The sequence below is a fragment of the Triplophysa rosa genome, linkage group LG3, assembly GCF_024868665.1.
Source record: "Triplophysa rosa linkage group LG3, Trosa_1v2, whole genome shotgun sequence".
Taxonomy (NCBI): domain Eukaryota; kingdom Metazoa; phylum Chordata; class Actinopteri; order Cypriniformes; family Nemacheilidae; genus Triplophysa; species Triplophysa rosa.
Window position 1 is genome coordinate 8,674,663 of NC_079892.1, and position 13,122 is coordinate 8,687,784.

General features: G+C 38.3%; 2 protein-coding genes across 2 annotated transcripts; one reads left to right on the top strand and one right to left on the bottom strand.

Annotated features, from left to right (window-relative positions):
* The first annotated feature begins 6,746 nt into the window (after positions 1 to 6,746).
* Positions 6,747 to 8,921, top strand: chrm2b (cholinergic receptor, muscarinic 2b). The gene is made up of 2 exons (XM_057330509.1): positions 6,747 to 7,542; positions 8,341 to 8,921. The coding sequence occupies exons 1-2, from the start codon at positions 6,864 to 6,866 to the stop codon at positions 8,919 to 8,921; spliced, it is 1,260 nt and encodes a 419-aa protein (XP_057186492.1). The 5' UTR covers positions 6,747 to 6,863.
* A 1,564-nt stretch (positions 8,922 to 10,485) lies between these two features.
* Positions 10,486 to 12,756, bottom strand: fbxl14a (F-box and leucine-rich repeat protein 14a). Its single transcript, XM_057329859.1, has one exon. The coding sequence runs from the start codon at positions 12,280 to 12,282 to the stop codon at positions 11,047 to 11,049; it is 1,236 nt and encodes a 411-aa protein (XP_057185842.1). The 5' UTR covers positions 12,283 to 12,756; the 3' UTR covers positions 10,486 to 11,046.
* Between the last annotated feature and the right edge of the window lie 366 nt (positions 12,757 to 13,122).

Here is a 13,122-nt window from a genome sequence, read left to right on the forward strand (position 1 = left end):
GATTGCTTGCTGTGCTACATAAGCGCAGAAACACTGCTGAATCAGGACCCGGGGGAAACGTGTGCGTATGTGCATGTTTGCAACAACATTAAAAGCACGTTAAGGTCTGCTTTTATTTGCAAACATCTTTTAATTAATGACAAATTATACGAGAAATGTATACTTTAAATTTTTTTTAAAGGAAGTTTGAATTTGACTCATCTGTGTTGTAGAGTATCAAAAAGAAAGCTTTTTATTATTACTTAACAAACAGGTTTGTTTGGTTGTTTTTGATGGCATGAGGCGAGTGCTCAATTTTACCTTGCTCAGCAGTGCCACCAAGTGGCTATACAGTGCACAGCGCGGACAACAGACGGTACAACAAAAGATTAATTTTTATTTAGGGCAGCCTACTGTAAAGAGTTATAGTTTTTTACTGTATTTATTTTGAATATTTCAAACTTTAATTGTTACATTTTAGTTTTTATGTTAATTTTATTGTATTTTTTTAGCTATTTTATGACATGTTTTTGTCATTATATTATATTATAATTATTATATGGGTTTTATGTATTTTTATTTCAGTCATAGTTTTAGTTTTGATTTAGTCATTTTTTTTTCCAATTCAGTTATTTTAGTGGCTCAACTTAAATTTAGGCTATTTCGGTCTAAGGCAAATTTTCTTATTATCGTTTAATTTAAGTTTTCTAATAATATTTAGGCCGGTAATTTATTTGATTTCAATGAGCAAACATTTTTAAAAAGTCTGTTTAATTCATTTAATTAATTAATTGTACTAATTTAACTTATATATTTTTATAAAAACATTAAAATGGAATATACAGAAAATAATAATAGATTATGTAAACCTAATTATCTAAAGAAGGATTTTAGACTTTTCTAGAAAACAATTTTAGAACGGTCATACCACCTTAAACACACATTAATTATGAACAAATTGTATTCAACTAATCAGATTTTTCCAAGAATTGTCCAACCTTGAATCTTAAAATATGTTTTAAATGTTTGTTTTAAATAATATACAAATTTAGAGGTAAAGAAAGCATGTTTTTACACTTTAAAATCTTAAAAAAATGGCTAAAACCCAGACACAAGAATGAAATTTTGAACTACATTTGTATTAGCAGATTTTTATCATGCACATAAATCATATCATAATTCCTGATGGCAACTAAACAATTCAAATAAAAAGTATGCACTTACACTCAATAAAACAATAAAAAAACAAGTATTTTATCCACACCGTCACCGAGTGACATTGCAAAGACAGTAGCTTGGCAAAGTTGTTGTCTTCCTGATCATCTATGGTCTGTTGACTTCAAGGCCACACTAAAGAATTTATTAACAGGAACTAAGACTGCGTTTTGTCTCTTGGTGCTTGTAATGAGGTGTTTGACAGCACAATCCGACAAAGTTTCCACTGGGCGGCTGGCACTCCTCACAAGAGCTTGAAGTCATCCATTATTTTCGAACGTACACATCCAGCATCTCACGTTCATACAACACTTTTGTCTGAGCCATGAGTTCTTAAGAAATTTCCAGGTTAGTGCTTTTAATGACATCACTATTGGAATTATTGGAAGAACTGATTTTTTGTAAACATCTAAAAGTATTTGGCGGAGAACCTTTTGACTTCATCATTCAAAGACAGTGTGGCTCATAGTTTAGCTATGTTGGATATACTAAACACACAGACACTTTCAAAGAGAGGATCTTTCTATAGAGGAAGGTTTTGATTTGGTTCCCCTTTAGGCCTTTAGTTTTATATTCATGCTCATATACTGCTTTGATCTCTATTGTTAACACCGAGATGAATATCCTCATTGTAGTCATGTCATCATGGGTAAATACAGACAATGGTGCTGTGATGTTCAAAGACGCTTCATATAAAAGAATACATATTAAAATATATATAAATCTGTGGAACACAAAAGAAGATATTTTGAAAAATGTCTCAGTAGTTTTGTGTCCATATACAATGGAAGTCAACGGGGCCAATGTTGTTTGGTTACCAACGTTCTTCAAAATATCTTCTTTTGTGTTCTGCAGAAGAAAGTCATAGAAGCTTGAAATAACATAAATAATAACAATATTTTCATTTTTGGGTGAACTGTCCCTAAATGAACTAGCTCACTTTAATTCAATTCAATTTATATAGCGCTTTTCACAATGTGGATTGTTCCAAAGCAGCTTTACAGGAGAAAAAGAAAAAAACACAGAAAATGTAAAACACAACACAGTGCATGGTGTTTATAGAACAACCAAGATAATTCTAGTAAATAATATCTAATAATTTCTAATAAATGCAGTCTCCCGGTGGGCAAGCCAGCCAACACTGCCCTGTGGCAAGGAACCCAAACTCCAATGATAAATAAATGGAAAAAAAAACCTTGGGAGAAACCAGGCTCAGCCGGGAGGGCCAGGTCTCCTCTGACGTGTCACAGCTGCTCAGTGACTTTGATTAAAAGTTACTGAGAAAATATTTGTGAAGAATAGGGAGAGTTTATTAGTTGCGATTTAGGAAGTTTAATTTGTTTAATTTGGTCTTATTTTTTTATTTATTTAGGACGGCAAAAAGAGAATAATTAGCGTAGCTGCTGTTCATTAATTAATTAATTAATTTAGCATATTATGCATTAAGTGAAAGCTTGGCTGAAAAGATGTGTCAGATTTAAATTGGGAGAGTGTGTCTGACCCTCAAATAGTATTGGTAAGGCTATTCCAGAGTTTAGGTGCTACGTATGAGAAAGCTTTACCCCCTTTGGTGGATTTAGTTATTCTAGGTCTTATCAAAAGTCTGGAGTTTTGAGATCTTAGAGAGCGTGATGGGTTGTATTTTATGTAGGTAGGGGCTAAACCGTTTAAGGCTTTATAAGTAATTAAAAGAACTTTAAAGTCAATACGATACTTAATGGGCAACCAGTGAAGGGTTGATAACATTGGGGTTATGTGATCGTATTTTCTGGACCTGGTTAGAACTCTGGCAGCTGCGTTCTGTACTAACTGTAGTTTGTTTATTGATGATGCAGGACAACCACTAAGCAGTGCATTACAGTAGTCAAGTCTTGAGGTCACAAATGCATGAATAAGCTTCTCTGCGTCAGCAACACATAAAATATTTCATAATTTGGCAACATTTCTAAAGTGGAAGAAGGCTGTTTTTGTGACATTTGAGATGTGATTTCCAAATGACAGGTCTAATATCGCCTAGGTCTTTAACAGTATTTGTTGGAGTAACTGTGCAGCTTTCAATTTGCAGGTTATAATCCGAAATGTTCTGCTCACGTGTCTTTGGTCCGATAAGTAATATTTCTGTTTTATTAGAATTTAAAAGAAGGAAATTACAAGTCATCCAATGTTTTATATCTTCGATCCACTCTGCCAATTTGGATAGCTGGAAGGAATCATCTGGACTTCTGCATAACAGTGGAAGCTAATTCTATGTTTTCTAATCATGTTTCCAAGGGGCAGCATGTATATGGAGAATAGCAAGGGTCCTAAAACCGATCCCTGAGGTAATCCATAATTTACTTGCGTCAGATTTGATGATTCCACATTTAAACGGACAAATTGATATCTGTCTGATAAGTAAGATCTGAACCATTGCAGTGCCTGTCCCTGAATACCGGTATAATTGTGTAAGCGATCTAAAAGTATTTTATGGTCTACACTACAGTATCGAACGCAGCACTAAGGTCAAGCAGGACTAGTAGTGAGATGTTACCTTTATCTGATGCTATAAGCAGGTCGTTTGTAATTTTAATGAGAGCGGTTTCAGTGCTATGATGCGGACTAAAGCCTGACTGGAATTTTTCGTGTATGTCATTATTTTGTAAGAAAGAGCACAACTGAGTGGGCACTACTTTTTGAAATCGGTCTATAGCTTCCTAGTTCATTGGGGTCTAAGTTTGGTTTCTTGATAAGAGGCTTAATGATGGCCAGCTTAAAGGTTCCTGGGACATGGCCTAGATGAATTGACGAGTTGATAATGTTATAAATTGGCTAAATTGCAAAAGTAGTAACTCTTTTAATAATTTAGTTTGTATGGGGTCTAATAAACATGTTGTAGGTTTAGATGTTGCAATAAGTTTAATTAAATCTTCCTGTTTTATAGGTGAAAAACACTGTAGCTTTTATTTTGGGGCAATGGTTGGTACTAATTCATAGGACAGATTTTGAGGTTGGGTTTTTACTATTTTGTCTCGTATGTTTTCAATTGATGAATTCACTTTAACTCAGTATAGTTGCAGTAGACATGTGTGTCTCTAACTTTGGGAACAACAGTTTGGGAAGGGCACTTTTTATTCCAGCATGACAATACTCTTGTATACAAAGCGAGTACCACAAAGAAATTATTTACAGAGTCTGGTGCCACCACCAGAAGTATAGTCGGGCACTCCCTTCTACCTCCAATGAGTCAAAATGTGTTGGCATGAGTAACCAAGGCAACACCGTCCTAAATAAAGCAGCACTGCTCAAAGTGTTCAGATGATAAACACATGTTAAAACTCCCATGCGTGTTTACCACACATGGTGGTGTTGTCATGTATCATAAAAGCATTTATCCACCACAACAACTGAGTTTTAGATACACGCTGTCCTTGGTCCTGAAGACCCAAATTGTTACATATTTCCCCCCTTTGCTATAAGGTTCCGATCTTTTTTATATGAGGAGGTTTCCTGCCTCCTCATATAAGCCCATTTGAAGCCCACCCCTCCTGGCCCTTGAGTTTACACATGAACGCTATTCATTACAGTCACCGGCACAGAGGAGAACAGACGCGCACCTCGTCCTGCGGATGCTATTGATGATTTGCCCAGTCAAACCTATTCGAAGACTTACGATTCGATGGATGAAGGACGCCTGACTACGTATATAAGGTATCCAAGAGTGATTTACAAACGTTTTTCTGTGTTTAGGGTTGCGGGTCATTAAAGGTCATAAAACAGTTTACACTTTAAAATGAATTTAAATGCAACAACGTATATTTGAAACTAAAAGATTACACTGTTAAATTGGTCAAATAGGCATTATATAAATTTATCATGATTTTTTACTGTAACCAGTTTAACCATGAGATTTGTTATAAAATTATAATCCAAATGGTTTCCCCTCCACTAAAAACAATGTTACTAAGGGGATTACAGTAGGATTTATTGTGTGACTTTTAAACAAGCACATCGGTTTACGACACATATTTTATCGTAAGCGTGTGCTTGTACACGTTTTTCCTTGTTACGGTACACATAATAAACCAAATGCATGCAAAGAATTCGCTCCAAAACACATAAAAACATGCACACACTTACTTGGTCGAAGGTACAAATTTAATCACAGCTTCTAAGATTGCTGTTCCTCGTCACAGCCCTGAGATATTTCCCACATGCTTGCCCCGAATGCCCCGGGCTTTCTAACAAGAACTTGTGGCATCAGCTAGAAAGGTGAAGATAGGTGACCGTAGGAGGACTCAAGATAAACAGTATTTCTTGTTTTCTTATTCTTTACAACAGTCATACTATGTTTGTTTTACAAATGCCAGTCAAATGTTTAAATATGTCTGCCAATGTATATACCCTGCTCACATCAGTCATATTAGATTAGGTCATAATAACATTGTGAGTACTGTCATTTTTCCTTCAAAGGGAATATGTAACACACCACCGTGCATGCTGTTTCTTACACACATACATGGCTGTGCTGCTTTCTTTGAGAGTGACAGTGACCAGACCCCGCAATATCAACTCCCGGCAAACAGACTTAACCAACCAAATCCCATTTACATGTGAATACAGAGGTGAAAACAACACAACCCAAACTCTTATTACCTGAGTACATATTTGATCACTACCTGACCTATATGACTAACATATGCCAGCTGTTTACATTACAATCTATCACATGGCTCCACCCACCACGATTATACAAATAGTTGCATGATTGTCGAAAAAGTTCCCATAATAACTCTGTTAACTCTAATAACGCTGCTGCAATGACCAAGGTTACTGGCTTCAAAGAGTCTTCCTGGGTGCAGTAAATATGACATGATATCAAAGTCCATTTCAAGCTACATTAAAATATCAGAAATAATGACACATTAAGCCGTATGATTTTTTCGGAAGTATTATGACTCCCGTCGATGAGCAATGTTCTCTTTAGCCCTAATGGAAGTCTGGCACCATATAACAAACAAAAGAATTAAATACGGACTTCAACTCTCTGTTTGAAGAGACTGCTTGGCAAATAGACCCCCGCGTACATGCAAACAGTCACAGACATACTCTGTCTGCAAAGTAGAGCTTGAGAGTTAGTTAATGAAGACAGCAAGTGGTTTTCGATGGCAAACATCACATCACTAATACCTTTGGTTATATTTACAGAGAAGTTGAACCTAAGCTTTTAAAAACACATTTGTAAACGATGAAGATTTTTCATTTTGGGGTGAACTATCCTTTTAAGATTTCAAATCCAGATTATTTTACCTGTACAATCAACATTCACTTTACAGCTCCATACATTCGTCTCATCTATTTCTGTATCTAACCAATTTTAGGAGAAACACCTGAGACTAAGTTGGTACACAACAGAGAGCTCCATAGCATCTCCTAAGCTATGAAACACCCCCCTGCACTGTGGGCAACAACTTAATTTTTCGTTCTACTCGCCGGCCTTGATGGCATATCCAGTGCCAAGTGTATAAACAAGATCAAGAAAGATGGAGAACCTAACGCTCGCCCCAACCTCCAGCCATGCAAACAAGACCAGTGCTTTTCCAAACAGCCCATTCTCAACGGTTGAGTTTGTTCTCATCGTTCTCGGTCTGAGTACTTTAAGCCTGATCACAATTATTGGCAACGTTCTGGTCATGCTCTCCATCAAGGTCAACAGGAACCTACAGACGGTCAACAACTACTTCCTGTTCAGTCTAGCATGTGCAGACCTGTTCATTGGCGTTTTCTCCATGAACCTCTATACCGTCTACATCGTGATTGGCTACTGGCCTTTGGGGCCGCTGGTTTGCGACCTCTGGTTGGCTCTGGACTATGTGGCGAGCAACGCCTCCGTTATGAACCTCCTCATCATCAGCTTTGACCGATACTTCTGCGTCACGAAACCTCTCAGCTACCCGGTCAGAAGGACCCACAAGATGGCGGGCATGATGATCGCCGCCGCCTGGATCCTGTCTTTCGTTCTCTGGGCCCCGGCTATCCTGTTCTGGCAGTTCATCACCGGAGGCCGGACGGTGCCTGAGGGTCAGTGCCACATCCAGTTCTTCTCCAATGCAGTGGTCACATTCGGTACGGCCATCGCTGCCTTCTACCTGCCGGTCGTCACTATGACGTTACTGTACTGGCAGATCTCGAAAGCCAGCCGCAGTCGCGTCAGAAGCAGAGACAGCCGGATAATGTCTCGAGACAGTACTGATGGAGGTCAGGCTGTGGCCATGACTGAAGGGAATGTGGAGAGGAGGTCAATCCATGGAGCGGAGGAAACGGTTCTTCGGAGGCAGAGCGGCTCAGACGCCACTACAGGTAAATGTGTTTTAAACTTTTCTATTGATAACTGTCTAGTTGTTAGGGTTGACAATAAAGCTCAAAATATATACATGGTATACCATGTACAGGTCCATAGGGGACTATGATTTTTGTTCAATTTAAATGCATTTCTACGGCGCTTTTCACAATATTGCATTGTAACAAAGTTTTACAGTAAATACCAGGAAAAAGTTACGAAAAATGTAGGATAAATGGTATTATTACAAATTACAAGTACATTGGTTATACCAACTGTGAAAACAGTCAAAATATCAAATTAATATATTAATAGTAATATAATGTATTAAAAAAGTGTCGAATTAAAATATCAACAATTATTATGAAATAAAAAAAGAAAACATGTATTTCGTTATGCTTACTGTAAAAATAATTGTCTGTACATTTACATTGAATCATTTAGCAGATGCTTTTATCTACCTCACACAAAAACTTTAACAGTCTATCTCTGTAATTTGACAAAAAAAACTGTAAAATTATATTGTGTGTATATGTGTTTGTGAAAACTGGATTTACCAAACGGACATTTCCCGTCTGACATTATTGTTTATCGTTTTGAATAATATTTTATATATTATTATTATTTATTTTTTTTTCACCCAAAAAAGTTACAGATTGCAGCTTAAATGAAAAATTATTGTTTGTATTTATTGGTGAGTATATGATCAAATCAAGGCCACATTCAATATATAGATATTCTTTTACCAGTCATGGTAGGTAAATGACACAGTAAAATATTGTACTGTTATGATTGTCTTTCAAACTAAACAACTGTTTCATACCCACCTGCAGGAGAAGAGCGAGAAAGTGAGAATGACTCTTTATCTGGCGGTGTCCTCCCTTCATCCAATCAGAGAGAAGAGGTGACATCTATAAGCGCCAACGGAGGCATCAAAAGCAAACAGACCCCATCCACTCCTCTAGCCAAAGGATCCTGGGTCAAATTCACCTGCTTCAAAACACCATCACAAAGGCACCTGCAAAATATCTCTAAAGACACCAACGGAGGTCAGAGCGCAAACAACGGCAAAGAAAGACTGAGTCTAGCGTCACAGAACGTTCTCATTCCACGTTACCAGAGGAAGAGGAAGAGCATGTCCTCCCGGGAGAGGAAGGTAACAAGGACTATCATGGCCATCCTGGTGGCTTTCGCGGCCACGTGGACACCTTACAACGTCATGGTCCTCATCAATACTTTTTGCTCCACCTGTATACCAAACACAATGTGGATCTTTGGCTACTGGCTCTGCTACATAAACAGTACAGTTAACCCGGCATGCTATGCCCTGTGCAATGTCACCTTCAAGAACACCTTTAAACAGCTGCTGACATGCAAGTACAAGAATATTTATTCATCTAGAAAACACTGAGACGATGGGCATATGTGTTTGAACTCATTCGCTGAGAATAAGCAGACGTCTGGTGGCTTGGATCTGATCCTGGGTTTGACAATAATGAAATGAGACTAGTCTAAACTGTTGAAACATTCCAATGATGTTTCGGCAGCCAAATTATGAGAACTACTAAAAGAGTAGCCGTAGGTAATTCAACTTACATTTTATTGCTCGGGCATTTTTCAAACTCACTTTAAAGCTTGTTATGCTGTGAAAAATTGAGCATTTCTTTGGCGTCCTTCTGTAAGCTTGTTGCCAATAAATCTTTAAAGTTATTTGTTCTTAGCTAAAAAAAATCCTGGATGGCTTTCATTGAGCTTTGGTCATGTGCATGTGTGCATGTGCTTTCTACAGCTGCAGAAAATATTAAGAGATTTTTCTGAACTTACTATTTCTAGGTATGTGTGTAGGTAAAATTATCATTTTTGTTTCATTCTGTGAACTACTAACAATATTTCTTCCAAATTTCAAATAAAAATATTGTTTCTATTTGCATTTATTTGCTGAAAATGAAAACTGGAGAAACAGGTCAAAATAACATAAAAGGTGCTCTGTATTTTTTCAGACCTCAAATACTGCAAAGAAAACAAGTTCATATTCACTTTTAAGCAATACAACAGTGATATTTGTACATTCAGGAAAAATTCCAAATTTATTTTTCATTTGATACCTCGATTTTTATCACAGTTTTCATGCGTCTTGTCATGCTGTCAGTCTTTCACATTGCTATTGGATGACTTTCTGTCACTCCTGAGGTTTGATTTTGTTGAAATTCAACAGACACTGGACTGTCCACAACACATCTAGAAATGCTGATGAAATGAAAATTTGGAACGGTCTCTTATTTTTTCCACGGCTGTATGTATAAAAATGCGTTGGATACAAATATGCTCACAAGTATTTTTATTAAGAAACATGTATTTTTTTATGCAAATTAAGCTCCACGTATGTAGTTACTGTACAGGTGATTTTTGTTTGTTTTTATCTGCAGAAGGACCAAAGTTGTCACTGACTGACGCTATTGATAGAACTGAATTGCATGGCACTCATTGATTTTTTTCTCTTCAAATAATCTTTAAAGGATAGCTCATCCAAGAATAAAAATTCGGTCACCATTTATTCCCTCACACGTCAATCAAAACCTATATGGCTTACTCCTGTGGAACACAAAAGAAGATATTTTGAGAAATGTCTCAGTGGTTTTGCGTCCCTATGGAAGTGAATGGGGGCCAATGTTATTTGGTTAATAAATGGTGATACCTCTTTAACCGTGATATACAAATGGATTTATAAACGACACAAATTTATGCCGCTCATGCTTCAATAACAAGCCCTTTTTTCACTAAATGGCAATAATGAAAAAAGGCGTGTGTGAAATTCTACTTATTCGTATACATATATTGTCATGAACCTCTGCAGTTATACCACAAAAGCATTGCGTTTCATTATTATCAGCCTGCTTGGACTGTATTTTTCAAAATAGTGTGAAGAATAGAAAATGGAAGAATAGAAATATGGATTTTGCATTGTGTATGTCATTAAAAACATCTGCTTGTGTGCAATATTCATGCTTATTTCACAATAACAGGAATAAACAAGTTTCGTTAGAAGCAATTTTAACTTTAATCATTTATTATAGGAAAATAAACTAACATTTTGATTTTTTTTAAACAAAGTTGCATATGTTCCATGTTAACATAAAATGAACAAGCACGTTTTTTCCTTGCCCAGAAACAAAGTAAACGTTTTTTCTCCAAATTATAGTAAATGCTGGTCTTTTAGGATAAATACTTAAGTTGCAGTGACAAAATGTGTTTTCGTGGAAATAAGAATAAAGCAAATTTTAGAACATCTCACCTCAATATGAAGCTCTAAAACAAAGTACAGAAAAGGCATTCAAAAGGAATTCAACATTATAGACTCTACAGTTAAGAAGGCTGTTCAGTGTTTTTTTTATTGCTGATTCAATTTGAACTACGTAAAGCCTCTTCTGCAGGCGTTAATAACAAAGTACATGAGACTGTGCATCTTAAATACCTTGTCTAATACATGTCTCTAGAAAAAAGAAGACAATGCTGGCAACACTGAGGTAGAGAAAACATTAAGAGGTGTAGCATGGCAATATCTCAGAGGCGTCGCCTAACCCCTTCACCTCTGTCATTTGCCAAAGTCCCAGGTTCAACACCTTAAGGCAGGGGAGCTGGGTTATCCGCTCCAGTCCCCTCTTTGTGATTTTGGTACAGCCGTACAGGTCGATCCCGGTCAGCTGAGTCAAATGATCAGCTATGAGCTCGAGTCCCTTGTCGGTGATCCGCACGCACTGGCCAATGTTCAAAGTCTTCAGCTCGTGCATCTGCCTGACCATCCTGTTGATGCCGTCGTCGCTGATGTGGCACGAGCAAAGCGACAGGGACTTGAGCTGATAGAGACCCTGGGCGATATAAGCCAGGCTCTGGTCGCCCACTTTATCGCAAAACGACACATCCAGCCCGTACAGCCTCAAAGTGCCCATCGAAAGATGCATGATGCCCGTGTCGCTGATGTTATCGCACGACCGCAGGTTCAGAGTCCACAGCTGGGTCATGTGCGACAGATGGATCATCCCTGCATCTGAGATGCCGCCACAAAAGCTTAGGTTCAGGACTTTCAGCTGGTTTAAGCCCTTGGAGATGTGCTTAAGCGACAGATCCGTCAATTTCTGACAGTCCTGCAGAGTCAGATGCTCCAAGCTGAGGCAGCCCTCCGCGGCGCTGCGGGTCATGCCAGCCAGGTGCCCGATGCCAACATCGGACACGTGCCTGCAGCTCCTCAGGTTCAGGCTTTTGAGTTTGTGGAGGCCCCAGGCGACGAGCAACAGTCCCGTATTGGTGATATTACTACACCCACCGAGATCCAACAGTTCCAGGTTTTTCAGATACTGCGCGATCCTGCCCAAACTGGAATCGGTGATCTGTTTGCAAAGGCTGAGGTTGAGTATTCGCAAAGAGCTGATGTCCTGCACAAAAGCATGACCGAGACCGTTATCTGTTAAATTGTAGCATCCACTCAAGTTAAGGCTTTCTATGTTCGGCATCCCTTGGATCACATAACTGAGGCTGCGTCTCAGGCTGAGGATCTGCACTTTTTTGATCCCTCTGGTCTGGAGACTGGGGAAGAGTGATGGGTTTGCTCTTCTCAGATGGAGTTTTGCTTCCACTCCCCTCCAGACGGACTTGTGGTACGATGCGTCTCTCCACGCCGTGCACACTTGCGCGACTCTCCCTTTGCCTTTCACGTCCAGGTAGTTGAAAATCATCGCTAAGATCTCCGGGAAAAGGCTCGAGACGTGGACCTCCATGTCTGAATCGGCTGCTCGTTAGCTTAGCGGAGTTAGCCGGTGAGCTAAACTAGTCTTGTCTTCTGCCGGCAATGACCACATGTAAATAAATATCGTGGAAAAGCGCTTTCGAAGGCAATTCGAGCAGTCCAAACGCGTGCGGACGGAATGCACAGAGTAAATACGTAGATGCAGACGCGCTTTGTGTCATTTAAAACTTGGTCTGCGCTGCTTTTGCTTGAAATAACCAGCTAACGTAGGAATACAGGCTGTTATCGCTTCGCCAGGTCTTAGTAACGACTATTTCTGGTACAAGAAACATGTTTTAAAGTAATAATGAAGATCCACTAAACGTCTTCACAGAAACAACCGAGTAAAGTTTGAAAATAGAAAAGTTAACGGTTGAAGAAAACAAACCATTTCGCTTGAATACAAATCAACCATTTGACGAAAACTATGGAGTCCGATTTCCGGTTGCCTTTGTCTTCCGTCTATTCAAAACAAGGGGGAGAATGGCAATGGGGTCGTTTTATTGTATCACAAAAGTCCTAAATAGGTACTAAAAGTATAATTTGCAATAAATTAAACACTAATGTAAAAGCAAGTGATGCATTATATTCGTCAAAAGCACTTAAAATAGTTTTATTTGAAATAACCGCACACCCCTATTATCGATCGCACATTGGTTTAGTCCTCGGGCTCAGTCAGCGTCCTCGGCCTTAAACAAATACGCACACCAGTTATCTTTGAATACGAAACGAAATGTTAAGTTTTTCATGCTTCCTTCTTATGCAAAGTCAACAGTTTCTCTTTACAAAAAGCGGAACAATAGTGGCCAAAGCAAATTATGGCAAAATCTAA

Bases quoted from the DNA above. Each gene is read 5' to 3' on its own strand.
- fbxl14a (XM_057329859.1), bottom strand. From the start codon at position 12,282: ATGGAGGTCCACGTCTCGAGCCTTTTCCCGGAGATCTTAGCGATGATT.
- chrm2b (XM_057330509.1), top strand. From the start codon at position 6,864: ATGCTCTCCATCAAGGTCAACAGGAACCTACAGACGGTCAACAACTAC. The intron at 7,543-8,340 runs TAAACTTTTCTA...CATACCCACCTG, and splicing joins CACTACAGGTAAATGTGTTT to CAGGAGAAGAGCGAGAAAGT.